At 54.9% G+C, this 24748-nt stretch overlaps 7 protein-coding genes across 7 annotated transcripts, besides 12 other annotated features; 2 read left to right on the forward strand and 5 right to left on the reverse strand.

Moving 5' to 3' along the window:
- Nucleotides 1-37: 37 nt before the first annotated feature.
- Nucleotides 38-3583, reverse strand: EKO05_0008181 (uncharacterized protein; the record flags this gene model as incomplete). Its single annotated transcript, XM_038946463.1, has 1 exon — nt 38-3583. One exon carries the CDS (start codon nt 3581-3583, stop codon nt 38-40), a length of 3546 nt encoding a protein of 1181 aa, XP_038796637.1.
- Nucleotides 2157-2216: a tandem repeat.
- A 21-nt stretch (nt 3584-3604) lies between the features above and the next one.
- Nucleotides 3605-3643: a tandem repeat.
- A 283-nt stretch (nt 3644-3926) lies between these two features.
- Nucleotides 3927-3971: a tandem repeat.
- Nucleotides 3972-10509: 6538 nt separating this feature from the next.
- Nucleotides 10510-12237, reverse strand: EKO05_0008182 (uncharacterized protein; the record flags this gene model as incomplete). Its single annotated transcript, XM_038941439.2, has 2 exons — nt 10510-11830; nt 11891-12237. 2 exons carry the CDS (start codon nt 12235-12237, stop codon nt 10510-10512), a joined length of 1668 nt encoding a protein of 555 aa, XP_038796638.2.
- Nucleotides 11256-11365: a tandem repeat.
- Nucleotides 11756-11793: a tandem repeat.
- Nucleotides 11957-12028: a tandem repeat.
- A 45-nt stretch (nt 12238-12282) lies between the features above and the next one.
- Nucleotides 12283-12352: a tandem repeat.
- A 253-nt stretch (nt 12353-12605) lies between these two features.
- Nucleotides 12606-12657: a tandem repeat.
- Nucleotides 12658-12939: 282 nt separating this feature from the next.
- Nucleotides 12940-13089: a tandem repeat.
- A 52-nt stretch (nt 13090-13141) lies between these two features.
- Nucleotides 13142-13185: a tandem repeat.
- Nucleotides 13186-13301: 116 nt separating this feature from the next.
- Nucleotides 13302-13344: a tandem repeat.
- Nucleotides 13345-13430: 86 nt separating this feature from the next.
- Nucleotides 13431-13459: a tandem repeat.
- A 107-nt stretch (nt 13460-13566) lies between these two features.
- On the forward strand, nt 13567-14289 carry EKO05_0008183 (uncharacterized protein; the record flags this gene model as incomplete). Its single annotated transcript, XM_059637239.1, has 1 exon — nt 13567-14289. One exon carries the CDS (start codon nt 13567-13569, stop codon nt 14287-14289), a length of 723 nt encoding a protein of 240 aa, XP_059493222.1.
- A 1082-nt stretch (nt 14290-15371) lies between these two features.
- On the forward strand, nt 15372-16541 carry EKO05_0008184 (uncharacterized protein; the record flags this gene model as incomplete). The annotated part of the gene is made up of 1 exon (XM_038946464.1): nt 15372-16541. The coding sequence occupies one exon, from the start codon at nt 15372-15374 to the stop codon at nt 16539-16541; it is 1170 nt and encodes a 389-aa protein (XP_038796639.1).
- A 568-nt stretch (nt 16542-17109) lies between these two features.
- EKO05_0008185 (uncharacterized protein) lies at nt 17110-19807 on the reverse strand (the record flags this gene model as incomplete). The annotated part of the gene is made up of 8 exons (XM_059637240.1): nt 17110-17752; nt 17809-18322; nt 18373-18622; nt 18675-18949; nt 18996-19264; nt 19319-19588; nt 19642-19704; nt 19755-19807. 8 exons carry the CDS (start codon nt 19805-19807, stop codon nt 17110-17112), a joined length of 2337 nt encoding a protein of 778 aa, XP_059493223.1.
- A 2101-nt stretch (nt 19808-21908) lies between these two features.
- Nucleotides 21909-23132, reverse strand: EKO05_0008186 (uncharacterized protein; the record flags this gene model as incomplete). The annotated part of the gene is made up of 1 exon (XM_038946465.2): nt 21909-23132. One exon carries the CDS (start codon nt 23130-23132, stop codon nt 21909-21911), a length of 1224 nt encoding a protein of 407 aa, XP_038796641.2.
- A 457-nt stretch (nt 23133-23589) lies between these two features.
- On the reverse strand, nt 23590-24663 carry EKO05_0008187 (Adenosine deaminase; the record flags this gene model as incomplete). Its single annotated transcript, XM_038946466.1, has 1 exon — nt 23590-24663. One exon carries the CDS (start codon nt 24661-24663, stop codon nt 23590-23592), a length of 1074 nt encoding a protein of 357 aa, XP_038796642.1.
- Between the last annotated feature and the right edge of the window lie 85 nt (nt 24664-24748).

Here is a 24748-nt window from a genome sequence, read left to right on the forward strand (position 1 = left end):
TACCCAAAACACCCCATATCGCCATGCTCAGCTTACACTAATCACTATCACTGTCACTGCTGCTACTGCTATCATCACTGCTCTCGTTATCATTGACCCCGAGGCCCATGAGCGCCTTACCCTTTGCCAGCTTTCCCAGATTCATTGTCCGTGGGTCAAATTTTTTGACTTGCGTAGCGGCTTGTGCAGCCTTGGTGTCTGCAAGCTGCTCCCTCAGACTCCGGAATCCAGTATATCGCCGACGGTCTGCGGCTTGCACGGAGACGGATTGACTAGAGCGAGGGGCCAGCGAGGATTGTTGAGTGGGGAGTGGATCTAGTACTGGTTGAGTAGGATAGTTGTTTTGAGAAGGTGGGGCTTGACTCGTCTCTGGAACTACAGGCGCTGTGTCTAGCACGGAGCGAAAGGGAGGCGAAGAAGGAGGTACAGGGTTGTTGTTTGAGTTGGTTGTCGAAACAGTGGGAAGGTCCGGCATCTCAACGTCCTCGTCTTCCGAGCTGTCTGAGGAGGAGTCGCTCTCGCTCTCGTCCCTGCTATGTGCCGGAGTCGATGCAGCACGGGACAGCGCGGCTGATGCCTCGTCGGTTTCTTCTTCACTTTCGGATGCATCCGGAGTTGGAGAGTGACTCAGGAAACGCGCTGGTCGCCGTGAAACGGCAGGCGAAGACCGCGTTGATATAGCTACGCTGGCGGAGCGTGATCTGGACGCGTTGTCCTCAATAGCTGTGCTGTAGAGTTCCTGCTCAGCAAAGCCTTCATCGTCTGGTGGGGAAGTTGCAGTAGCTGCTCCCTGGTGCTCTGGTTGATGATCTGGTTCTGGCTTGTAGCTGGAGTTGTGCGTTTGGTCCAAGTTCCCGAAACCCCATACTTCTGCAGCCCAGGGCACGGCTTGGCTCGTGCCTTGTCCCGACGGTGGCTTATCCTGGGTCTGAGGAAGAGCGGTCAGCGTATTGTCTAGGAAATTAGGTATTTCCATCTGGTCCGCCTCCCCGGTTTCTCCTGCGGTATTGTTGTGTGGTGTCGTTGTACTGTCAGTTCGAGTGGATTCTTCACGTTTATCTGAAGCGGTTATTCCTTCAACAGTCCCGTTCATACCACGCTCTAGCACATCATGCTGCCGTTCGTTCTCAAAATCCGAGTAGCCAGTAGAAGAAGGCTCGGCGCTTGAGATGACAATAGCACCATCAGCAGGCTTTGTAGTCGACGTCTGCTCAGCAGACTCAGCAATTGGAGCTTCAGTTGGTTCAACAGCTCCCATTGAGCTAGCTTTGTTGGGTTTTGCTGGTGTTTTTGCAGGCGCAACAGAACTATTCTTGTCGGTCTTCGTGTTGCCATTAGCGAGCGATGAACTTTGCAAACTACTGCTACGCCGCAGACTGCGCACACTGGCAGGCAAAGGGACCTCGCTACGTCGGGGTGTAATTGACACGGTGGGATTTGATGCCATCTTCACTGATGTCAATGACACTGGGGACTCGGGTGTCTTGGTTGCTGGTTTCTTGAACCCACCAACTCCACCAAGCTTTGATGCCTCAGCAGTTTTCTTGAATGTCATCGAGCTAATAGGCGTCGATCTGATGGGCGTCGACGTCTTCACACCCAGAGGCAATGGCACAGGGGTCTTTACCGGTGTCTGTTGCGCTGTTGGCATCTGGGTAGCGGGTCGAGCATTCAGCACTTCGAGACCAGGAGCCTCTGACTCCGGTTCTTTTGCGGTCGAGACTCGAACTCCAGGCGATGATCTGTTGTTTCGATCTCGACTCTGGGTGTTGCTGCTTCGTGCAGGCGAACTTGTGTCATCTCTGCGTTTGGGAATGTTTTGAGAAGCATGAAGCAGGTTTTGCAAGTGTTCCATTCGCGACGTAGTTTCTTGGCTGGGCGCCTTTCTACTCTTTGTAAACTTGGAGCTAGCGGGTGTGGATGGTTTGGCTTTGGCAGCTGGCTTAACTACTGTAGCGCGGGATATTGGAGTGCCAGCGGCCTTGAGCTGTGCGCCACGTTTGGTTCTGGCAGGGGTAGGAGCTAACGAGGCTCGAGATGGTTTCTTCAAGCTGCCCGGTTTGGCAGGCTTGGCGAGCGTCTTTCGCTCAGGGGTCTGGGTGCCGTTCGTCTGGTCTCTTGCGGCTTCGTCGAGGAAAGAGGCAGTCAGATCTGTATCATCATCATCGTCGTCGTCGTCATCGTCGTCGTCCTGAGACTTGCCCTTGTCCTTGTCCACAATCTCGCCCAGCTGGCTGGTGCCACGGCTTTTCTCACGTGGGACTGAGCGCACTTCTTCCTGCGGCGTCGACTCAATCTCATCAGGCTCTGGTCGCTGGAAGGCACGTGCCTTGGTCAAGGTAGAAGACAGTGCTTCGTTTTGGGTTGTGTCCTTTTCTTCGCCGTTACGGGGCATTCGCCGCGCCATGTTCAAGAGCTCCACCTCTCTTTGAATGACGACGGCCGAGCGTGGGGAGCGGCCGTACGTTTTTGGCGACTTGACCGGTGTTGCCTTTGCGTGCATAACATCTGGGGAGCTGGGGACCCGGTAGACGTCTCTGCGCTTCCTGGATGCAGGCATGGGCGCGGGCTCCGCCTCGACTGAAGAAAGGGGCGATTTGTGGATGGCGGTCTCCTGGAGGTCTGGTTTCGGTGATGCTGCAAGCTGGGTAGAAGCGTGGGCAGCTCCACTTGCCGTCTGCACGTGTTTGGCCTTGTCCTCGTTCATCTTGGGCTGTTCGATCTGAGGTGGCTCGCCTGGTGCCGGGTCAATAGGCCGCCCGTCGGACTCAGTGCTGTTGGGGGCGGGCGACTGTGCGGGCGATTGTACAGGCTCGGGCGATTCTTGCTTGATTGTAGTAGCGGTGAAGGGCGTCTGTCCTGTCTCGGTACGGCTCAGCTCGACCAGCGAGACGCCTGACTTGGACCTGGCCGAGCGCTGCTGTGGGTCCATCTCTTCTGCACTGTCTGCATCCTCTCTACGTTCCCCGCTGCCTGCACCATCTGAACGGTGTGTACCATCTGCCACGGCGTGGCGGGACTCAGTCGAGGGGATCGGGCGGTTAGGCGAGGGATCGCGGGCGTCGAGGGTGTCTGGGAGCTGCTTATGCTGGCGCTGGTGGTGCAGCGATTCGACGCGCCGCCGCTTTTGCGTGGCCTGAGATATGTCTGTGTCGTCGGCGTGGTCCAGGTCGTCTCCCTGACGCTTCTGGGCGCGCGAGGGCCGCAGCATGGAGCCCGGCACCACCGACGTCTCGCGGTAGACAAAGTGGGGGATGACGCGGATCAGGTGCATCCTGCGATCGGGCTCGCCCTCGAAGATGGCGCCGACCGTGTCCGTCATGTCGAGGTCGCACTCGTAGGCGTCCTGGAGCTTCTTGATGCTGAACGTGCTCGCCTGGTGCGCGTCGAGGTAGTTCGTCTTGTAGCGCTGCTCAATGTCGGTCCAAACCGTCTCGAACGTGTCGTCCAGCTGCACGGGCATGGCAAACTTGCGCTCCTTGAATACCTTGAGCGCCTCGTCGCGGTACTCGCCGTGGGCGTTTTCCTCGGCCAGCGCCTCGACCACGACGGTCAATCGCATGCGCGCGCCGGGAGCAGCCATTGTCCGAGTGGGCTGGAACCGGTCGTGTCGTGTGTCGTCGTTTCGTCGTTTCGTCGTGTCTTTGGGTTGCGAAGAAGCGCCCAGGCAATTGGGTACCGCAAACACGCAAACACGCACACACGCTGCGCTGAACCGCGCTCGGGAGCAGAAAGTTGCAAGCAGAAAGTTGCAAAGTGGAGCCGCGCTCGCTAGCACCACCGAACCCTGCCCGCGGCCCCGGCTCACCGTGCACGGACGACTCCCCACACTTGATGTACGCAAAGGCCTCCCGCTACCTTTGACTGCGCTCCAGTTGCTTCACTCCAGTTGTCCTCCAACAAAACGAGGGCACCAGGAAGAGGCGGGACTGCTGGACTGCTGGACTGCTGGACTGCTGGACTGCTGGACTTGCAGCTCGATAGCTGCACTGATGCCTTCTTTACACAGCTCGTGCTTCAATCTTCAGCACTGCCGGCATATGAACTATGTCCTTTGCCACCTTCTACGTTGACCTAAACATGCCCGCATGTCTGCCATGGGCGATGAGAAGGAAGAGGCTCGCAGTCCATCTCCTTGCTCAGACCACCCATCAATGCCAGGTCCAGTGGAAGCCGATTTTGCGTGCACGAAGCTGCTGGCCACGTGAGAGCCCGCCGCCGTGCTCGCCTTACCACAACAGTTGCAAATGCACTTGTCCATTGATGTATGACGTAGGTTGTTTACCTTGGACTCCACACTCACACTCACCAGCACTAGCTTTGCAACGCCCACGTTAGCTCCTTTCTTCTCCATCTTGCTTAGTGCACTCACCTGCATACCCATTAAAGTACACGACGAGGAAGCTGATCAATCCGTACACGAGGAAGTTGATCAATCCGCACACGAGGAAGCTGGTCTTGCCAGAGCAAGTTCCATAATATGCTTATGAAATCTCATTCTGACTGATGCAGTCGGGCCAAAGGCAGCCTTCTACCCCGGTAACCATCTTCTTTGAAGACGTGGTCCGTTCATTCGTAAGCAATGTCGCGAACTGATCCAGACTCTTGCAGATAGAATTAGCACGAGGTCCGCTGCTGAGGTAACTTCACGAGGCCCTCTACAGTGACTGCTTCTAATCAAGCTCAGGCCATCCGCATCGCTCAACTTGATGGTCATACTGTTGTCCAGACAGCACAGGACCTCAAAGCAAGCCTCATACGATGTATTCCAAACAGCGCCAAGAAGTTTCAGCATAACAAGTCCAGAGTCGATATCGAGGCTAAATTGACCCCTTGGGTGCTGTCAAAACCCAGTCCCTTTCCGGAACTGTTGTCAGAACCGTTTGTGTCTGCGCACATTATTCCTGTAATCGTCACTGACGCCCTTTGATCGTACGTGGGTGCTGACAATGAACATGAAGCTAGATCTATTGTGCAATTCGCACGTATCGTTCGCCACCTCAAATAAGTCTACGATCAAGGCTCACACTTTCTCTTCCTTGCAGCAGCGAGGAATTGCTCATGTTCGTTTGTCCTATCTTCTGTCAGCTAGTGTTCAGGTGTTGACCATCAAATAATTCCATTCAGGGCCCGAGCTTAGTCCGTATATCGATTCCGGTCGGTTCAATAGGAAAACGGGACATGGATGGCTCGACGAAGCGAGGAATTCCGAAGAGAAAATTGCACCATCCTGCTTTCGAGTACAGGGAGAGGTTTCCTGAACTGAAGTCTACAATGCTAATAAAGACTTGGGAGAGGGAGACAGGACAGATGTGGTGAGCGCCCACAAATGCAAAACGAACATGGGTGCGAACAAGGTCTCTCTCTTCGAATACATAGTGAAGGCGCAAAAGCCGTTTTCTGGAGCTTAACATAAGCATCGATCTCGTCCTTACGCGCAACCAACGTCTGAACCATTGCTTATTCGTGTTCTATGCATCAAGAGCACATTACAAGAGCTGGCCTCTACTTGCTTGGAACTTCTCACCGAGCGGCCTAGGACGTGCACATTTGTGCTTCTTTCGGCCAGTCATTCCCATTACACGGCAGTCGATTTTTCAACGCTCCTGGATTCTGCGTAAAGCGATGTAGAGATATGCGTGCTACTTTGCTCTTGGAACGAGCAAGATGGAGATTGAACAAGTGACTCATCACCGGCCCTTCTGTGCATACCACATACCTACCTGTTGCGACCGTGATACGGTTCGAAAGTCTGGTTGGGCCTAGAATGTAGAGTGATTCGCGATGCGGCTCTTACATCATGACCACCTCCAGAGGCGCACGTCTTGTCTCAAACGCACACCCATGGCGTCTCCACATGTCATGTGTCGCCATCTTTATCGATCCTACCCAGCGCAAGCCCGCCCGAACGCCGTACCGCGTGCCAACATCTATGTTGCATCCATGGTGTGCATGTCCAGAAGATCACGCCCCACACCTTGCATCTCCGCGCTCAAGGCTTCCCTGTCTTGGGCGAAGAGACAGGGACGGCATGCAAGCCTACCCAATCTGCTCAACGTCGGCGTAGGGTTAGTTTGGAGTCGGGGTTGGTATCCAACCAATGAGTCTGGCTTAGCACCCCGCTAAATCTCAATTTGCAACCAAGCACCACGCAATCAACCAAGATCTGTTTTCATCGCCAAGACATGATCTCGTATGTGAGATCTTAGATCGCGGGTTGTGGGCTTCTGACAGCAGTCATTCATCTTATCTCGGCTCAAATTCAGCACGCCACAAGCGTGTCGATTTGCAGCGAACGGACATCTGGTAAGCAATGTCTGACTAATGAACTATGTGCGTATATGTTAAACCTGAACGCAATGGCAGCGTTGATTGCAGGAGAGACCAGCGCGAAAATCGAAACGAATGTCTGGTGTTCCCAGGAAGCTGATCGTAGTACACGCAGGGATCTTCGGTGTATCACGAAGAGTTGTGGGAGGATCAGTAGATCGCGGCTCAAAACTGCGTAGCAAGATGGACATGAAGGTGCGGCTTTTGCATCCTGCCCCGTCCAGTTGCTGATTCCCCCTGCTTTCCGTTCCTGTTTGTCGTTTGTTGGTCAAGAAGGGGCTGCCCGGTCCCTTGCGTGCTTGTCAGAATATCGACCTGCAGGAAACTTCCCTTGGGACGTTGGCGTCCAAGACCTACACGGCATGTTGGCCTGTGTTGGCTATTAGTCACGGTATACAGCCAGCCATGAGAATATCAGTCGCAGCCAGCCATTAATGTGTCCAGCCTATGCGAAAGGATTCAGCCCCTTGCAACCATGCATCCATCGCAAAATCGTCATCGACGCTTCCGTGCTTGCCAACGCAGAGGCGAGGAGCAAATTGCTTGCCTACATAGTACATCATTATGGAGGTGAGAATAACGTCCGGACAAGTCTCCCCGCCAATGAGAGCGTCTGCCGATGCTGCAAATCATTTTTCATTTTGTTTTATTGGCCGTCAGCCAACCGTATGGATTCCGAGATGCGCTTATCGAAATAACTTGATGAATGAGTCTCTGCTTTTTATTACCTGAGCGCTGACAAGGTCTTTGATAAGATGTTGCTGTAGGTAAGGTCGCGGACTTTTGCACACAAAGACGACGAAGGTCCCACCAACTAGCCCGTTTCCAGCAAACAGAGCCGTGGAGTCGATGGCCGCCTGAAGGCTTTGGTATCGATCATAACGGCTTCGACGATGCCGCGTGCGTGAGGATCGATAAGCGATAACGGCATGCCGAGGAGTACGAAGACGGCGAGGTCAGTGGTTACTCAATACCGAACAGATGCGTTGCACTGTGTGCAGCTGTCACGCAGAGGTTGCATCACAGCACAATCGAGACCCTAGATCCCAAAGTGCTCACGTGCCTTGTCGTTCACTTTCTGACATGCCGCGGTAACGACGTTCCCTGCGTTGATCTCCATCTCGATCCTGCATGTCAAGCGTAGACAGTAGACTGACTGGCACTTCTCCATTTCGCAGGCCCACCCTCTTACATCGGTGGACAATATCGGTTTTTCCTAATGGGGACTTGCTTGCAGGCGTGCCGTCCAAGCTTCCGAAACATCTGGACGGCATGCTCGAGTCTCAGAGCAAGTCACGACTTCAAAGCCTCGCAGTAGATGTTTCAGTGATATGGGGACAGGATGAGGCCCCGTATCAAGCCTACTGCCGTGCCGCAGCAACCATGACCCTGTCATGATTCTTTTGCATATTTTTGCACGGCCGCGGTTACTCCTGCCGAGTTGTTGGCGCTAGGCACGGAAGCTGCCTTCCGCTGCGCATGGGGATCGAGTCAGTCCTCCATGGCAAACAGGGAACCATAGTCGTTGAGAACGGAGGGCAAAAACAATGGGCTCGTGCTGCCAGACTGGTTGTAGATAAAACGTCGATGTTGGGCAAACGGAGCTCATTTCTAGCACCAGCTAGTCATTGAGTCGAGGCGAGTTTTTCTGCATGCTTACCTGTGGTCTCGTCGCCTCTCTCCTCTCGCTAAAGCATGGTTCGACAGGGCTGCTTTGTGGGGCCAGCTCAGTTCAGGATTGCTGTGTGGGGCCTGGTCAGGGCTGCTTTGTGGGGCCTGTCCAGGGTTGCTTTGTGGGATCTGTTCAGGGTTGATGCTAAGACCGCTTCTACATCCTTCCTGGATGAATCCACCGACGTTGCACCGCAGGGCTTTACCCAGCATGGCAAGTGGTGCCCTTTCTCCCTTCGGTTAGATTTTTGATAGCCGCCTGCCACCCCACCTCCACCCGCCATTCGCTCGCAGACGCACGGCAGATTTGCGTGGCTTTGGCAGTGGCAAAGGTAGGTCAGCCGACATGTTTACGTTGCCAGTTTTGTTGCAAAATCACTTGCGCGCAACGAGGTTGTCTGTGCATGACCATACGAACGCAGCGCTGATGCAGCTACCTCGCCAAGATGGGGAAGCGGATGAATAGCCATGTGTACAATTCCTGCCGTAAGCTCTGGATTCGGCACGTGAGACCCAGGCTGAGGAACCAGATGAGCATTGGGCATCTCGAATCAGCTGTTTTGGCCGCTTATGCGCATCGAGGTTATGGATGTTGGATACCTCCCAAGTCAAGCCCTGAAACGGAGGCTCGTACGGGCCGCTTCTACGATGAGGGCTGACGTGGCTTCAAAGACCGGGTCCTGGTGACATACCTTCACAAGCGATACTTTGCATGCAGACCTAGCGAGTGACTGAGCTTGTTAGGTTGCTGACCACCGACATGATCGTTTTCCTTCAGCTGTGACCAGGTGATGAGGTCCCAGTTTACATGGTGTTCGTGTTGTTGGCTTAGTAGCTCGCTGAATGTCTCGTCAACGTCACATCACGTGCCAAACCCGTATTTGCGGCTTTCCCGGCGGCCGCTGCCATCTCACCAACCAAGATCCAGGCTCGCACGCAAACCGTTCAACAGCCGATAAACTTTGGGGCTTGTCGTCCATCGACAACATGATTTACCCGAAGCGGATCTTCTTCCGCGATTGACGTCTACGGATACTCACCTTGCTGGGGCATCCCAAATGGTGCATGTCAAATAACCGGACCGCTGGGAATAAATAGGCAAAACTGATGGCTTGGAGGGGATTGCGCTACAGAGCGACTGGACACGGGTCGGTCGGTCTTCGTTGTATCAACGAGGGATCTGCGAAAGGCCAGTGAGGCAACTTGTTGATATATCCCTAGTGGTTGAGAGTGAAAGTTGGTTTGCCGCTGTTGTTGGCAGCTCGACACAAGCAATCGCATCGCCGTGATGAGATTCCGGATGTTCTGGATGGGCACCAGCCCGCTGACGCGCCTGCATTGGTCTGCATGCGACTGGCACGCCCCTGGCGTCGTCGATGAACTGATCTGGGAGAGGGTCCTGCTCTCCTGCTCCATGCATTTTGTTGCGACGCCATCTCACCCTAAACTCCAATTGCCTCCTTTCCAAACTCTGCATCCACTCGGAGGAGAGCCAGTGTGAAGATCAGTGATTGGTTGCGGATGCATTTCCATGCGTTCTTATTTCGGGTAGCCCCGCTCGACAAGCGCCATGGCCAGGTCTGTCTGGATAAGAGAGAGGTACGGGCGGCTTAGGCGCATGCGAGTGATGTTATAGCGCATCCCGAGTGGCTTCAGGTGGTCTGACTTGCCAGCCGTGCGCAACCACGCTGCAGCTGGCCTTCTGGACAGACTGAAGTGGAGCAGCTGGTCGAGCTGCCTCTCACAACGAGCAAGCAAAGACCGCTGGCTTTCACTCAGGGGAGGGGAGCTGAACGCTGTAATGAGCGTTGATCCGCTTGGCAGCGTGTAGCGTTTGTCTTACGGGCCGTTTGGACGCTGGCGCTGGCGCACGAGCACCCTCCCGCGACGAAGCTCGGTCCACTGTTCCGTGACAAAGGTCACTTACAAGGCTCATCGCAGGGTCTTGAGAAAAGATCGATTGCACATTCAGGATAGTCACGAAAGTATGTGCTGCTGAATTTGGAATGGGCCAAGATACGGGTAGTAGAGCACATTGTACTTTGTACATTGCACGTTGCTTTAGCCGCGTGCTAGAAGCAGATTGCGTGTAGCAAGACCGCCCACACGATGATAGTGTTAAGATGCGTACAATGTTTGATACATGAAGGGCGTGTAACAACAGATAGAAATGTAGTTGGAACTAAGAGACATGCAAGTCGTCGGAGGGGCGGGCCAAGTTGAAGAGAAGCCGAGATTCCTCGCTGTTATGGCCGTGTCCACGATCGTAGCCTAGAGCGCCGCGAAGACGTAGGAGCCAAACTCTTGACGACCTTTTGTTCACTCCCTCCACGCCTCATTACTTCTTTTGGTGCAGCGACAGGGGGAACGCGAATGTGCAACATGTGCAGCATAGAACCAAAGGGGTATAACACATGTCCTTCTTTTACCAAGACCAACACCAGTCCAGTATGCAAATGCAAAGTCGTACGTCAAGGAAAAGAAAAGAAGTTGCTTGGGTATCGTTGATCAAAATGACTCGAGCCGACGGGCCGGTGGTGCCGGACTTGTATCCATTCCTCTTTGCTGCTTCGAAGCAGAATGTGGCTCGTGTGGAAGCTCGGATTTGCGCTTGCGGTCCGCTGTGCCATTGGTCGACCCTTCAGCACGAGACTCTGAATCTGCTCGCCTGGGCGCGTCCTCTACAGATGCAGTGGAGAACGGGCTTGCTGGTCGGTAGTTGCAGCGAGTGTGGCGCCACTTCCATTCATCGTACGCAGCGTCGGCCAGCTTGTTCTGTTTCCGCAGCCGCTCAATCATGCTGCTTGCAATCTGCTTATACTCTTCGTTGGTCTCTGCTGGCGAAATGTGGCGAGAGCCCAGGTCAGGTATGGGTCGCCTCCAGGCCTCGTTGCACCCAGAGCAGCGCTCTACAGAAGGCTCACGCTCTCCACGCTCTCCACGGTCCCTGGCGTCCCTGGTGTCCCTGGCGCCTTGTGGTTGAGGCTCAGTAGGGTGGGTGCTTCCATTTGCCGTCGATATCGAGGACTCTTCTGTCGTCGTGACAAGTGCAGGGGAGCTCCTTGGTTGCTCTGGCTCAACAACCACTGCTGGTGTTATGTTTGGTGTGGGTGGGTCGTTGCGAGATTTTTGCGAGGGCGGCATGTTTTCCGAAGTATAATTGGCGGCAAATCGTACGTTGTAGCGTTGTTGACGAGTGCCGTTGCTGCTCTGGTTTCCGTAGAATGGTTCAAGAAGAGAAGAGGCTCCATTGATGTTGTTGTTGTTGTTGTTGTTGTTGTTGTTGTTGTTGTTGTTGTTGTTGTTGTTGTTGTTGTTGTTGTTGTTGTTGTTGTTGTTGTTGTTGTTGTTGTTGTTGGTGTTGCTATTGTCGTTATTACTGTTGCTGTTAGGTCTCGCGTCAGGAGCGTTCCCGATGTCGACAGGGATGCTTCGCTCTGTGCGGTGCTCATGTGCCCTTTGTGATGCCGCCGAGTGGGGAAGAGCCGAGGACAGCGACTTGGAGTGCTGGCGAACTGGATGTTGTGCTCCTGGGTGGATTGAATGTATCTCGCCTTGAGGCGATGTAGACTTGGACAGGTGGGCGTCGTTGGCCGGCTCAAAGCGGTGCTGGCCAATGGCTGAGTCTTGGCGTGCTTGTATCGTCGACGAATGAGATGTGGAGTGCCTGCCAGAGGACAGGTCCGAATGGTGGGTGGGTGCGTCTGCTTTTGGCGACTGCTTTTGGCGGAACTGAGGCTCCTGGTAAACTCTCGGTGTTGGAGTTGGGGTTGGTGTTGATGTGGATGTGGTCAAGGTTGACATGGATGGTGGACGCTGTTCTGTGGGGCTGGCAGGCAGGCAGGGTCAGTACAGCGAGTCACGACGACGACAGTGGCACGCTACTCACCTGACGGGAGGGCTTGTTTGGCGGTGGTGCACGAGGTTCCAATACGGCGGAGCTGCGGCACTGGGATGGAAGTGTGAAGTGGAAGTGGAAGTGGAAGTGGAAGTCGGAGTGCAAGTGGAAGTGGAAGTGCAAGTGGAATTGAGATTGGAGGCAGCGGGCGGTGTGGATCGGGCATGGTAGTGGTAATCGTGGGGGTGGTATGCGGGTACAGGTGCAGAGCTGTCTGCAGAGGGCCGTGACGAAGAGAGCAGCTCGGCGACGCTGGGAAGGGTTCGTATGGGAGCGGGAGGCTCGGTGAATTGTGACAGTGGGTAGGCGCGGGGATCGCGAGGCCAGTCGCCTGCCATGGCGGGCATGAGTGCTGTCGAGGCCGTGGAGAGCGTCTGAGGGGGGCAGCGGCAGCGACAGAGTGGCAGTGGCAGCGGCAGCAGCGTCGGCAGCAGCGGCAGCGGCAGCAGCAGCGGTGATGTGGGAGCAGCGTCGTGGAGGGCGGTGGCACAAGGGAACGAGGGACAGGAGAGTCTTACGGGCAGGCGCACGAGGTAGAGGAGCTAGTCGGTGATTGCCAGAGTGGAAGAATCGAAGATGCCATGGCGCGCTGAGTCTCCGCTCTGCGCCTTGCGCTCTGAATCTGCGCTCTGCGTCTGCGGCGTGGACAACGGATAGGACGACGGATCAAGACTCCCTCCCTGCTGGCTAGGCGGGCGAGGCGGGACCAACAGCAGCAGCCAGCAGCTAACAGGCCAGCTAGCAGGCCAGCTAGCAAGGCTCCAGGGCGCTGCGCGGGTGCCCTCATTTGTGGAGCCGCCGTCGACTGCATGCAGCACGGCGAGGTGGAGCGCCACCCACTCCCACTCCACCCAGACGCAAGGCATACGCCAGGCGCGCTAGGCCGGGGCAGCCCCGCCAGCTGTCGAGCGACGAGCCGGAGCGGGCAAGGCGCGTCCAGCCGTCAGGGTTCGGGGAGCCGGGCGGCGGGGGCATGCATGGCCGGGGAGCTGGGTGCAGGGAGATGGGAGCGAACAGCGAGCAGGGGGCAGCGAGCTTGGGGAGCTTGGAGCTTGGAGCCTGGAGCTTGGAGCCTGGAGCTTGGAGCCTGGAGCTTGGAGCCTGGAGCTTGGAGCTTGGGAGCATGGGGAGCTTGGGAGCATGGGGAGCTTGGGGAGCTGGGAGCTTGGAGCTTGGAGCTTGGAGCTTGGGGAGCTGGCCACCTGGGCGTGGCCGCTTGGAGCTGGCCGTTCGCTGGTGGGCCTGCCTGCTTGCCTGCTGCCTGCTGCCTGCTGCCTGCTTGCCTGGGAGCGGCAGCGCGGCAACCGGCAGCCAACCGAAGTTGCCCTTCGAAGACGACCCTGAGCCACGCCCAGCGAAGCGAACCCCCGCCGTCCCGTCTCTGGCAGCTGCACCACCGTCACCTCGACCGTCGACCGTACCGCCACCTGGCCCTCGGCCCTCGGTGCTTGCATCCACACAACACAGCCCGCAGTTCCAGACACTCACACCCCGTGCTCACCTCACAACTGCCTCTCCACCGCAGCTTCATCGCCGCTGCCGCCGCCGCCGCCGCCGCCGTCTGCATCGACGTCACCTGCCCCCCTCCATATCGTGCAACATGCACCTCTGACATCCCGTAGGCTGCCCTGAAATTGCGCTGCTCACCCTTGACCGATGACCAGCACATGTCAGCGAGCACTCTGCTTGCTTCTTACGCCCAGCTGCATGCATCCTGGCATGCTGCAACGTTGGCCACCCATCGTGCCAGGAACGGAGATCGCCAGCAGTGTGCGAAAGTGATGAGCATAAGCGATGCACCACGGCCGTCTATCCTGGTCGTGCAGACACAACCTCCCTGTCCACCGCCCCCATGGCGAGGCTCAGCCCGAGTCGCCGTGACCCGTCTCCCTGTCTACACCGTCGACTGTCGGGAGGGACAAAGGTCGGCAAGGACGACGTCGTCGACTCTATTTCCTCTCGGCCCGAGCGAGCACATCCCTCTCTTCCTCGCACTGCTTTGCGCACAGTTGCACAAGATACTCCCTACTGTGACACAGAGGCTTTGTAAAGCGGAGCAACGACAGCTTGCAATGTACCTGATACAACCGTACAGCTGCATGTCAGCAAATGCGCTTTCGCAGACATCCTTACCATCCTCCTCCTTCTTTTATGCGCCATGTCGTCTAACACGTCTATCGACCTACATCGATATGGGCTCTGCATGCTTGTCTCCCAGCGCAGACATCTTCGTCTGTGCTTCTCATCACAATAAGCGCGTGTCTCAGGCCGCCTTACAGCTCGCTTCCCTGCGTAACCATGCTGATCACGTCACAACAAGCCAAGTCCAACGACGCGGTTTGCCATGTGATCCTGGGGCTAAGCCCTACAGCCGTGACGAGCTCTCCTAATCCTTACTGCCGGGAATACTTCCCCGGCCACGCTGAAGGGACAGCCTGCGCTAGTCAAAAGCCATGTTCAACGTCCAACATCGAATCGCCTGTCACTCACGGTCGTACACCCCGCAGCGATAAGGCGCCTCCAGAATGCTATAGCCTCGCTTACACACGCATGCGCAACATCCACCTGGGGATCGTCAACCCTCTGGGCCGAAGCCATGGCATAAGTCGTCACCGCAGACGGGCCAATATCACGCCGTGCCAGCCTGCTGGCCGTGCAGCGGTTGTCCATAGTCTCTGACTTGCGCGGCATCAACAATGCGTGCGTGCGTATGCACAGCACGCCAAGAAGAGTCCTGTCCCGGCGGCGCTCGAGCAGAGGTGCTTAGAGCGCTTGCAGTAGGCCATTACCGCAAATTCCTTCCAGCCGGGCCTGTGACACGGCTAGGCTTACTTGGCTCCTTCCTCCTTTAGTCGCGACACATTTCATTTCTGAACGGCGCACAGCGCACTACCATTGTACCCTCTTCTGTAAGCTCTGCATTCCAGTCTCCCAGCCCTCCTAGATCCGAATCCAACCTAAGCATGTCAAATCGTGAAGTAGTAGATATGGTGTTCAACATGACAAGCCCGAAGCAGGCAAGTTGGGTAGCACCAAGGACATTTACTCTCGCCAACCAGGTTGGACAACTATCCGGACTGCTGCTCTTCTGCTAACATCCACGTGAGGCTCGAAAATACGGCCAGTGTATCTGTACTTGCAAACGATCAGTACAGCATCGTTACGAGCAATTAGCCTGGTGGCAGCGAACATGACAGCATCACGACCATTGGACCATTTCAACACTCACGACTATATGATGCCAGCAGGTCTATCCCATGCCGCCTCACATCCTCATCGTCGTGGAGTCGTGTGAAGACGTCGGTTTTGGTCGCAAGAAGCGAATGACGTAAGTTCGGACATCCGTCGTCGCCAGACGTTTCAGGGCCCACTGTTGTGTACATCACTGGCCCCGCCCACGGCTTCGAAGCTCTCCAAGCTCCCGACTTCGACATTCTACCTTTACACCTGACATCACTTACCCTGATACACTATGCCACCTCACGAGGGCCTCGTTCATCCACAAGAGTACGACTGGAGAGACTCCAACATCGAGCTTATCAACTCAGACATCGATCATAAAGTCAAGTTCCAATCTGCAGCCAGTGAGCCTGCATGGAATAACGGCACCGTTGGCAATCAGGCAGGCCTCTTCGTCTGGCGCATTGATGACTTCGAGGTTGTACCCTGGCCGCGTGAGAAAACGGGTAGCTTCCATGAAGGCGACTCCTACATCGTGCTCCACTCTCAGCAAGTCAAAGGCGACGCAGAAATGCACCTGATCCACGATATCTTTTTCTGGCTCGGTCGCGCGACAACGCAAGACGAAGCCGGGACCGCAGCCTACAAAACAGTCGAGCTTGATGAGTTCCTTCACGGCTCGGCTACCCAGCACCGCGAACTGCAAACATCGCCCTCCGATGCCTTCTCTGCCCTGTTCCCACGCCTGAAAATCTTGCGCGGCGGTGTGCGCTCTGGCTTTACCCACGTCGAGACGAATGACGAGCCGCAGCGCACTGACAACCTTCTTCGCGTGTTCAAGCACCCCAGTCCGACTGCTGGACGCGACGCAATTCTCGTCCATGAAGTCGAGCCAACGTGGCACAGTCTGGACGAAGAGGATGTGTTCATACTGGACAAGGGTGACAAGATATTTGTTTGGCAGGGGCGCAAGTGCTCACCCATGGAAAAACTCAAGGCTGCCCAAGTGGTTCAGGATCTGACCATCGCGAAACATGTCAACGTTGAAGTGCTGAGCCAGGAGGAGGCGAGGAGTAAAGTCATAGTGGACTGCCTTGGGGGCCAAAGCTTGGACTTTGGCACACGATTCGAGTGTGCACGACCGATATCTACTGCTAGCGAGAGAAATGTCAAGAAGCTGTTTAGGCTGAGTGATACGGGGGGTCATCTTGCGTTCAATCTCGTCAAGCAGGGTAATGGAATTGGAAAAGAAGACTTGGACGGCGATGACGTATTCTTGTTGGATGTGGGAAAGAGCATCTGGGTGTGGGAAGGCAGCAGAGCAAGTCGAGCGGAAAGGTCAATGTGGTTGAAAGTCGCGCAAAGGTATCTGGGTACGCAGCCCGATGCGAAGGATCTGAGTATTGCAAAGGTCAAACAGGGCAACGAGGGAAGAGCTTTCTGGACGGCCGTGGCGATATGAATCCCTACCAACAGCAGAGTACACGAAACACTCTGAACAAGAAAGGGATTGTAACATGTACCTCTCTCCCCGATATGGGTGGCTCATCAGCAAGGTGAACCTATCCCCCCAACTACTTGCGTTGGCCAGGTCTCTTGAGCGAAGCTACGTCTACACAGATCACGAGGACAGGTGGAGAGGGATCCCAGGGCCATGAACGTGACTCGAATGCTAGCGTCTCGCTCACCTGAGAGGCCTCCTACTTCCTATCGAGGGATAAGAAACAGGGACGCAACTCAGAGCACAAAAAGCTGTGCCTTGAACGAAAACCTATGAGCCTGCCTTTGTTATCTCGCATGTATCAAAGCGTTTCAGCCTGATGCACCATCATGTCGAACCACGCCAGCGCGTGATGAAAATGTACCTGAGATTTTGATGCAAGTTTTGGACGAAAACAGAGAGTTTGTCGCTGTCCAGACCAGGGAGTGCAAATGGTACACAACGATCTGCGCTGTTAGTGTTCGGACCAGTGTGTGCTGGGCTCCACACATCTTTTTACAGAGCTTTGCTACCTATTGCACGGTCGCTCTTACAGCAACACACTCCTATCTGTTCTGAACATGCGAATAGCGATCGTGGCTGCAATGCGTCGAGACCGTGCACGTTGCATTCTTCCATTGACATGTGTCGTGCTCATTTCATGCCCAGTCGAGTTGCAGTCAGGGAATGCACATCTGCCCACCCATGAGGGCCCTACAGTAGCTTCGACTGTTGCTAGGGGTCTATGTACGAAACTGGACAGCACTCGCAAGGTCAACGTGCTGTCCAACGTGTGAGTACGCAAATGTTGCAGTGCAGAAAGTGTTCCATTGCGGTGCTTGGACATCATCTTGCTATTTGCCATCACATCGTCGTTCGTGCCGTCATTCGCTTCGTTCCTCCTACATCTTCCCGTGTAGACCTGAAACTTCCCCGAAATCTTCTCTGTGTTGCTAGACCTCCTCTGCGTGGGGTCTTCGCCTGCCGCGCCGACACTGGCTCGGCGCACAGCATCCTGTTGCTCCTTTTCTTCAGCGCCCTCGAAGCTCCAAAGTGCAGGGCATGGGCCAATCTTCTTCCTCAGAACCCATGTCTTGATCCACCAGGGCAGAACAGTGAAGCATTGGTGGCGCATAAAAGTACGCTGTGGAATCGCGAAGATGTAGTCAAGCTCTTCAAGTGTTCGTTGCTTTCTACAATGCCCGTCAGTACATCTTTCAGATCTAATTGCTATGTTCTCATGACCTACGTCTCTGGCACAAACAGGAAAATCATCACGAGTGCTATGAGGTTAAAGCCTGCGTACAGACCGAACGCACCGGCTGGGGTGAGCGCGCTAAGCATGCGTGGGAAGGTGATGGAGAGAACGGCAGCCCAGAACAAGCAAGTTGCCACAGCCCACGACATACCGACTTCACGGTGGGAAAGCGGAAAGACCTCTGCGGAATACGTGAAGGGGACAGGCCCCTCGCCTGGAGAGTACCAGGCTCCGAAAAGGTAGACGAACAGAGCGACAAGTCCGAGGTGAGCCTTGCTACTTTGTGGGATTAGGTAGCACAGACCTGCAGCAAGCAAGGTCCAAGCCATTTGAGGGAAGGTGAAGAGCAGAAGAGTTCGGCGGCCGAAGGTGTCGATGGTCCATATAGCTGGCCAAGCAAACACAAAATTGACCAGACCGAAACCCATGGATGCAATAAGAGATTCGGTCACGCTGGCGCCAGCCTGCTCAAAGATTGTGCTAGAGTAGAATGTGATGATGTTGACTAGATAGAGTCAGTGCCTTTGCTCTTGCACAATGTCTGTAGATACTCACTTCCGCACATCTGCTGGGCAATCATCACAGTGCCAGACGCGACTGTAGCTCGTCGGAGTCGGGGGACTGTGAAGAGCTGAGTGAATCGGGTAATGTAGTTGTTCCTGACAGTGTGGGCTCCAGCCTCTACACGGAGCTGGGCATGGATGTAGTATAGATCGCGAGCGGCCTGCACCTCGTTGTTCCTGAGACGTAGGAGGGATCTGTACGCTTGGTGATATTTGCCTTTCTTGATGTACCATCTAGGAGACTATGGGCTCGTATTAGCAGTTTTCTTGTTCACGTCTGGAATGCACACGTACCTCTGGACAGAAAAATACACCAATTAGAAGTGGGAGCGCAGGAAGCAGAGCGGAGCCAAACTGCAATCTCCAAGAGATTTTCCCTGTATCCTTGACAGCCAGATTAGCGACTGTGCCCATGAAGATACCGAAAGCGGTCCACAATTGCCAAGTCATAACCAGAGCACCGCGAATGGAGGCCGGCGCGTTCTCGGCGGCGAAGATGGGGACTGTGGCGCCTTTGCATCCCATGCCTATGCCGAGAAGCAGACGAGTAACTAGAAGCTGTTCCCAGGCTGCTCAATGTTAGAGCTTATTCTTCAGAAATGGGTTTGTACTTACTCTGAGCAACGGCAGATACGATGGGAGATAGAGCGCAGAAGATTGCAGACACAAAGATACAACCTCGACGGCCAAAAAGATTGTTCAGAGGATCCGAGCACCAACATCCGAAGAAAGCAGAGGCAATGTAGGGGCCAGCATTGATTAACCCTTGGTACCATTGGTTGCGTTCAGCGTTTGGGTTGGGATTCTGAGGGGTGGACGCTCGGACAGGAATACCAAGAGCTTCTGGGAACGACAAGTTTGCACCGTTAGAACCCGTTTGGTCCCTAGTCTTGTAGTCAGAACGTTGTCACCACGATATTATGAATGATTATGCGTACCAGCCCTGTACGGCTGCACCGATAGAGCAGAGGATGATCGTGAAGTAGAGGACCTTGGGCTGGCGCCACTTGTGCAAGACTTCGTTTGCAACGGCACTCTTCTCTTCTTTGGTAATGCCAGGAACGGTGGCAAAATTTGTAGGGTCGCGCGCAATAAGCGCGCCCTTGCGAAGCAGGGGCTGGATGTCCTCGAATCTGTGCTCTTTTGAAAAAGCATCGACTTCGCGGATACATTCATCCTCGCTCATGTGTATGAGCGGGTTTTGGATTCTAGAGCACATCGTCAGCGTTTAAGGTTGGCCAAAATAACAGAGTCAACTCGCTTCGCGGATTGGACGCCGCTTTGCGGGTTGGTGGCGTTGACCGAGCCATTCTCTTCATGGACACTGCAAATAGTAAGCGGCCTGTTGACAGCGATGAATACTGTGCAGCATACACATCCTGCCACTCGGCGTGCAGCTTATCATTCTGGATCGGGTGACTAGTCATAACGAATGATGTGACGCAGGAGCACTGTAGTCTGATCAGCGACACCGCGGGGGAGAGGGCGAAGTACTTATGCTACCATACGCACGGCAAAGAAGTGAAGGGGCTCCACGCAATGCTGCTGGCGTACGCGCTAGCTAGGTCAGCACGAGTGAAGGCCAATCCGCAGCGGAAATGATCAGCACCATGCTCTCCGCGCGCCCTTATGGTGTAGAAGGCACCCCAGCTTCACGAGGACCTCGTGGTCATCTCTGGCTCTATGGTTTTCCGAGGCGTCTACAGTCCTGCGCTCGAGACGTCCGTCAACCCATGAGCACACATGCATAGAGTCCGGTCTGTTCTGCGCCGCGCGAGGCAATACGGACATCGTGGTCTGACAGAGCCTCAAGCGACATCCCCGTGGGGATTCGTGCCTCCAAACCCTGCTTGCACAACCTCACCCTGGTCGAGAGCTTCCGGTGAAGCATGATACCAGATCACGTATGGCGGCTGTGAAAGCGTAAGCTTGTACAACTCGAAAACGGTCAAATTAAGCCTGGTGCCCAGAAATCTTGTCTCCAGTGGCGTGCTCTTGAGCCCACTTAGCGTCTGCAAAAGGTGGGTTCGAAGAGCTTGTCATGTGCTGAACTCCATGGGGTGTCGATCCCAGCCTCCGCCAAGACGCACTAGCCCACGGGGTGGACGCTGGGGCCGCACGCCGCAGAATCATCAACCAAACGGCTACGATGTGGGGCGTGTCGCATGTCCATGTTCCATCCGCGCATAGATGCGACCTCTTCTCGGCCTTCGTGAGCGAGCTGGCGTTGAACCGATTTTGCAGTTAGCAGAGGGGGCACCATAGAAGTTTTCATGGAATGCTAATCGCAGCTCACACGCAATCTATCTCCACATGTTCTGTTCACAGACCCTGGTGCTCATGTTCTTCAGGCTGAACATTCGAAGCTTCACAGAGCAGACGCCAGTGGTGATGGTGTGGCTTTCTAGTTGGAAATTCTCCAACCACACACATGATCCCATTTCGCGGCATCGAGATTGTATTGCTGTCGGCCAAGTCACTGGACCCCTGCTCTTACATAGTGCCACGGGAGGATTTGCTCTGCTGATGCATCTTAAGCCGAATGGCCTGGAACTGGTAGCTTGGCCACTACGGGCTGGCTCAACAGGCGCCGCCCTATAAGGCGCCTAACAAATCCCGTTACGCGCTGTGAATAAGCCGAGCCTAGTTTTGAGAAAGTAATAACACACCTATCATGGTACCAAAAGGTTTCGCTCGAGTTTCCCATTGCTGTAATGACAAATGTGACTAGTCGGACGGTTTGCCAGGAACAAAGCGCATGCATCCACAGGTCTAGTATCATGTTGGCCACTGCGATTCTAGGCCAGTCCGGCATTGGCCAACACTGTTCAGCTTTGTGTCCGGGATGCTCAGAATCTTTGTCCGCGGGACTGAGCAAGCATACGGGGATGATGAGTAGTCTACTTGTACGCGTGTCTCTTGCCAAAGTTTACCATGCTCGGTAGCTTCATAAACTGAAAATACTTCTCAATGGCTGTTCAGTGTGACACACCCTTCCTGCTCTGATTGACAGATCATTCAAATAACCTTTAACCTTGTATGTCTTCACTCAACACACCAGTTGGATTTGCGTGACCTATGTACTCGTTTAAGAGCGTCGATTGTGCACATCTACCACGCTAGACAATGGGAATTCACAAATCCAGTAGAATCCAAGCAATCTGAGGGGAGTGGAGTCAAGATCGGCGAACCCTCATTGCCGTGCAGGACGTACTGTGTGGGTATCTAATTTCCGTCTCTATATAACATTCTAGGCGCCAGAGAAGGATTGCATGTGTTGCTGGCCCTAGTGCTCACCCCAAAAAAAACGGGAGAGCACCATTTGTCCTTGTAGATAATGGGTGAGGACGAAACCGCAGAGTCAAACAGGAAGGCTTGAAGATAAGACTTGGCAGCGCCCATAATTGGTCAGATGCCGCAGATACCAGCAAGGTCGTTCGATGGGAGAGGGAGAGATTCAGTAAGGTCCATGTGATGCAAGTTGCTTAGACACCAGATTGTTATATCAGGCGAGTTCTGTAGATCTCATTACAATGAAAAAAGGCTCTCGCCACTGTTCGATTTCACCTTGTCTTGCCCAGCCGCGTTGTTCATCACCTCCACGGCGTCCTCCAGTAGGCTCTCCTTCTCCGCATCGTCATTGTACGGCTCGAACAGCCTTCCATCCGCCTCGTCGCCTATAGTCCTCTCGCCATCTCCAAACGTCTTTTTGAACACGCCATCGTAGCTCAGCCACATTCCCGCAAAGACCATGGCAGCGAGTTTCGCAAACCACTTTGGAGCCCTGCCTTTGTCGTCTTGTAGTCTCCGTGATATGGCAAAGATCATCAGGATGAACGGCATCCATATCGCGGTGAATAGCACCTTGCCGGCTGCCTGCTTCCTCGATGTGATGGTGTATGGTCGGATGTTGTGCAGGTACTCCTGGTACTCGGCAGGTAGTTCGCACTCTGTAGCACCATCGGTGATGAGCTTGAGATAGCGGGCAGAGGGCTGGGCGTAGCTGGGGTCCGGGCGTGCTATGCGATCTGCAGTACGCGCTTCGTCTGGCTGGACCGTTGGGGCAAAGAGCGTGTGCGCTTTGAAGGGGGCGGTGGTTGGGTTCGCGGGCACCGTGTCGGCGAAGGGGAGGACGTAGCAGTCGATGAGGATGTCGTGGTAGGAGGCGCCCCCGCCTTCTGTGGCGATGATGTGCGCGTAGTCGCTCCTGGTCACCTCGTAGACGACGCCTACAAGGCCCTTCTGCCAGCGGTCCTTGTGGTACCTGGGTTCGTCTGGGTCGGGGACTGGCGCGTTGGGGATCCGCCGCGCGCTGTTGGCGAAACACGGCTCTGCATAGGGAATGCCAGCGAGGTCGAAGGTCAGGCGCAGAGAGGGTACGAGGACATTGACTTGGGACAGAGGCTCGATGCCTCGCACGCCTCTGAACGTCTCATTGCATAGGTTCGAGCCGTATGCGAGATATAGGACTGTCTTTCCCTTCTCCTCGGCAGCCGAGATGGTCGACGGCGTGGTCGCAGCGGCATCGAGCGGCGCGTCGTTCAACGAGGCATCGAGTCGTGCCTGTGCAGTCTTTGGTATGGGCGCAAAGACGCGCTTGGGGCGGTTGTCGCGTCGCCGCGGCGAGCTCAGGCGGTTGACAAGGTCGCGGCAATAGCTGACCGAGAGGTGTGGCTCGGACGCTATCGACGCTCCCTCATAGGTCGCGTGTGGACTCTGTGGAGTGTGCATCGTCGAGGCCGGCGCGGTCATCGTGGAGCCAAATTGCGTGCTGCTGACTGCCCCGACATCATTGGTTGGTTCCTGCATGTCTATGGCTTTGGGCGTACCACACTTACTGTTCTGGTGGGACCACGATGTCAAGCTGTTCTGCTCTCAAGTACAGGCCCTAGGTGTGAAGCAAGAGACGCTTGTGCTGCTCTTGAATTTCCTTGCAGAAATAACCGTTCAAAGTTTCGTCCGTTAAGGTTCAAGCCTGAGATCATTGATTGATCATCAGTCGGCGCCCCGATCTACCGACATTGCTTGCCCAAACCGCCACCTACGCTGCCCACGGCCCATGGAACGCCAGCGCTCACTGCTTGACGATAGACGCCTCAGATCGAACTCGACCGGTACTGACACTGGGTTTCAATTGAATCTAATGCTGGTCTGGGTATCTTCTCATTCACTCGTCTCTTCCTCTCTGATTGGCAGCCTCAGCTCCACACTACGCGTACTTCTTCAAGCACTCATCAAGCATGGCGAGCAGCTCATCCTTTCGCTGCTGCCCGATCCAGCTGCCGTGGATCGAGTTCTGGACAATGACCTTCCATTCTTCCTTCGTCAGCTCAAAAGCCTTCTGTACAGCGCAGTAGTTCTTGAGGATGTACCCGCCAAAGTAGGCGGGGTCATCGCTGTTGATGCTGAACTTGACGCCCTGTTCCAAAAATTTCCTGATCGGCACCTCACCCACCTCCTTGACGGCCTGTAGGCAGACATTGCTCAATGGGCACACGGTCAACAGAATTTGGTCCTTCACAATGCGTGCCAATAGCTCAGGGTCCTGGACAAGCTTGATACCGTGGTCAATGCGCTCGCAGTGCAAGGAATCCAAAGCACCGCTGATGTATGTTGGGTCGCCCTCCTCGCCTCCGTGAGCAGTCCTGTGCAGCCCCAGTTCTTTGCCTTGCGCGTACTGCTCCTTGAAAAGCTCAGGACGGTACCCCACCTCACTAGAATCAAGGCCCAAGCCAGCGATCACGCGCTCCTTGCCCTCCTGCTTCTTGAAATACCCACCGTCGACAGCGCTCTGCATCGTCTTCGCGGCGCTGCTGGCGGGGAGGTGACGGAGAAAGCACATGATCAAGCGACTGGTGATACCTAGCTCTTTTTCTGCGCGCTCACATGCTGCGTTGAATCCAGTTACGACTGTCTCAAAAGCGATGCCCCGGTCCGTGTGGCTCTGTGGGTCAAAGAAAACTTCTGCATGCTTGACACCATCTGCATGGGCGGTAGTAAAGTACTCCCAGCCAAGCATCTCGAAGTCGTCCTTGGTGATAACCGCGTCCAAGGCAAGGTAATAGCAGTCAAGGAAGTCCTGGAGATTGTCGAAATGCTCATAGCGCTTCTCAAGTGTCTCAACGGACTCGTACTCCGGTTTCTCCTCTTTGCTTGGCAGCTTGATGTTGTTCTTTGTAGCGAGCTTGAAAGTCAAAGACGGTGACAAGCATCCTTCCAGGTGAAGATGGTGTTCGCATTTTGGCAACTCAGCCAGAAAGTCGTGGAGTGGTGTTTGGCACATATTATGAATAGGAATCAGTTTGAGTTGGTCGATTAACTTTCTTTGTGCATGCGCAACTCAAGCTTTTTATGTGTTATCGGAGCAA

Source organism: Ascochyta rabiei, chromosome 14 (genome assembly GCF_004011695.2).
Source record: "Ascochyta rabiei chromosome 14, complete sequence".
Taxonomy (NCBI): domain Eukaryota; kingdom Fungi; phylum Ascomycota; class Dothideomycetes; order Pleosporales; family Didymellaceae; genus Ascochyta; species Ascochyta rabiei.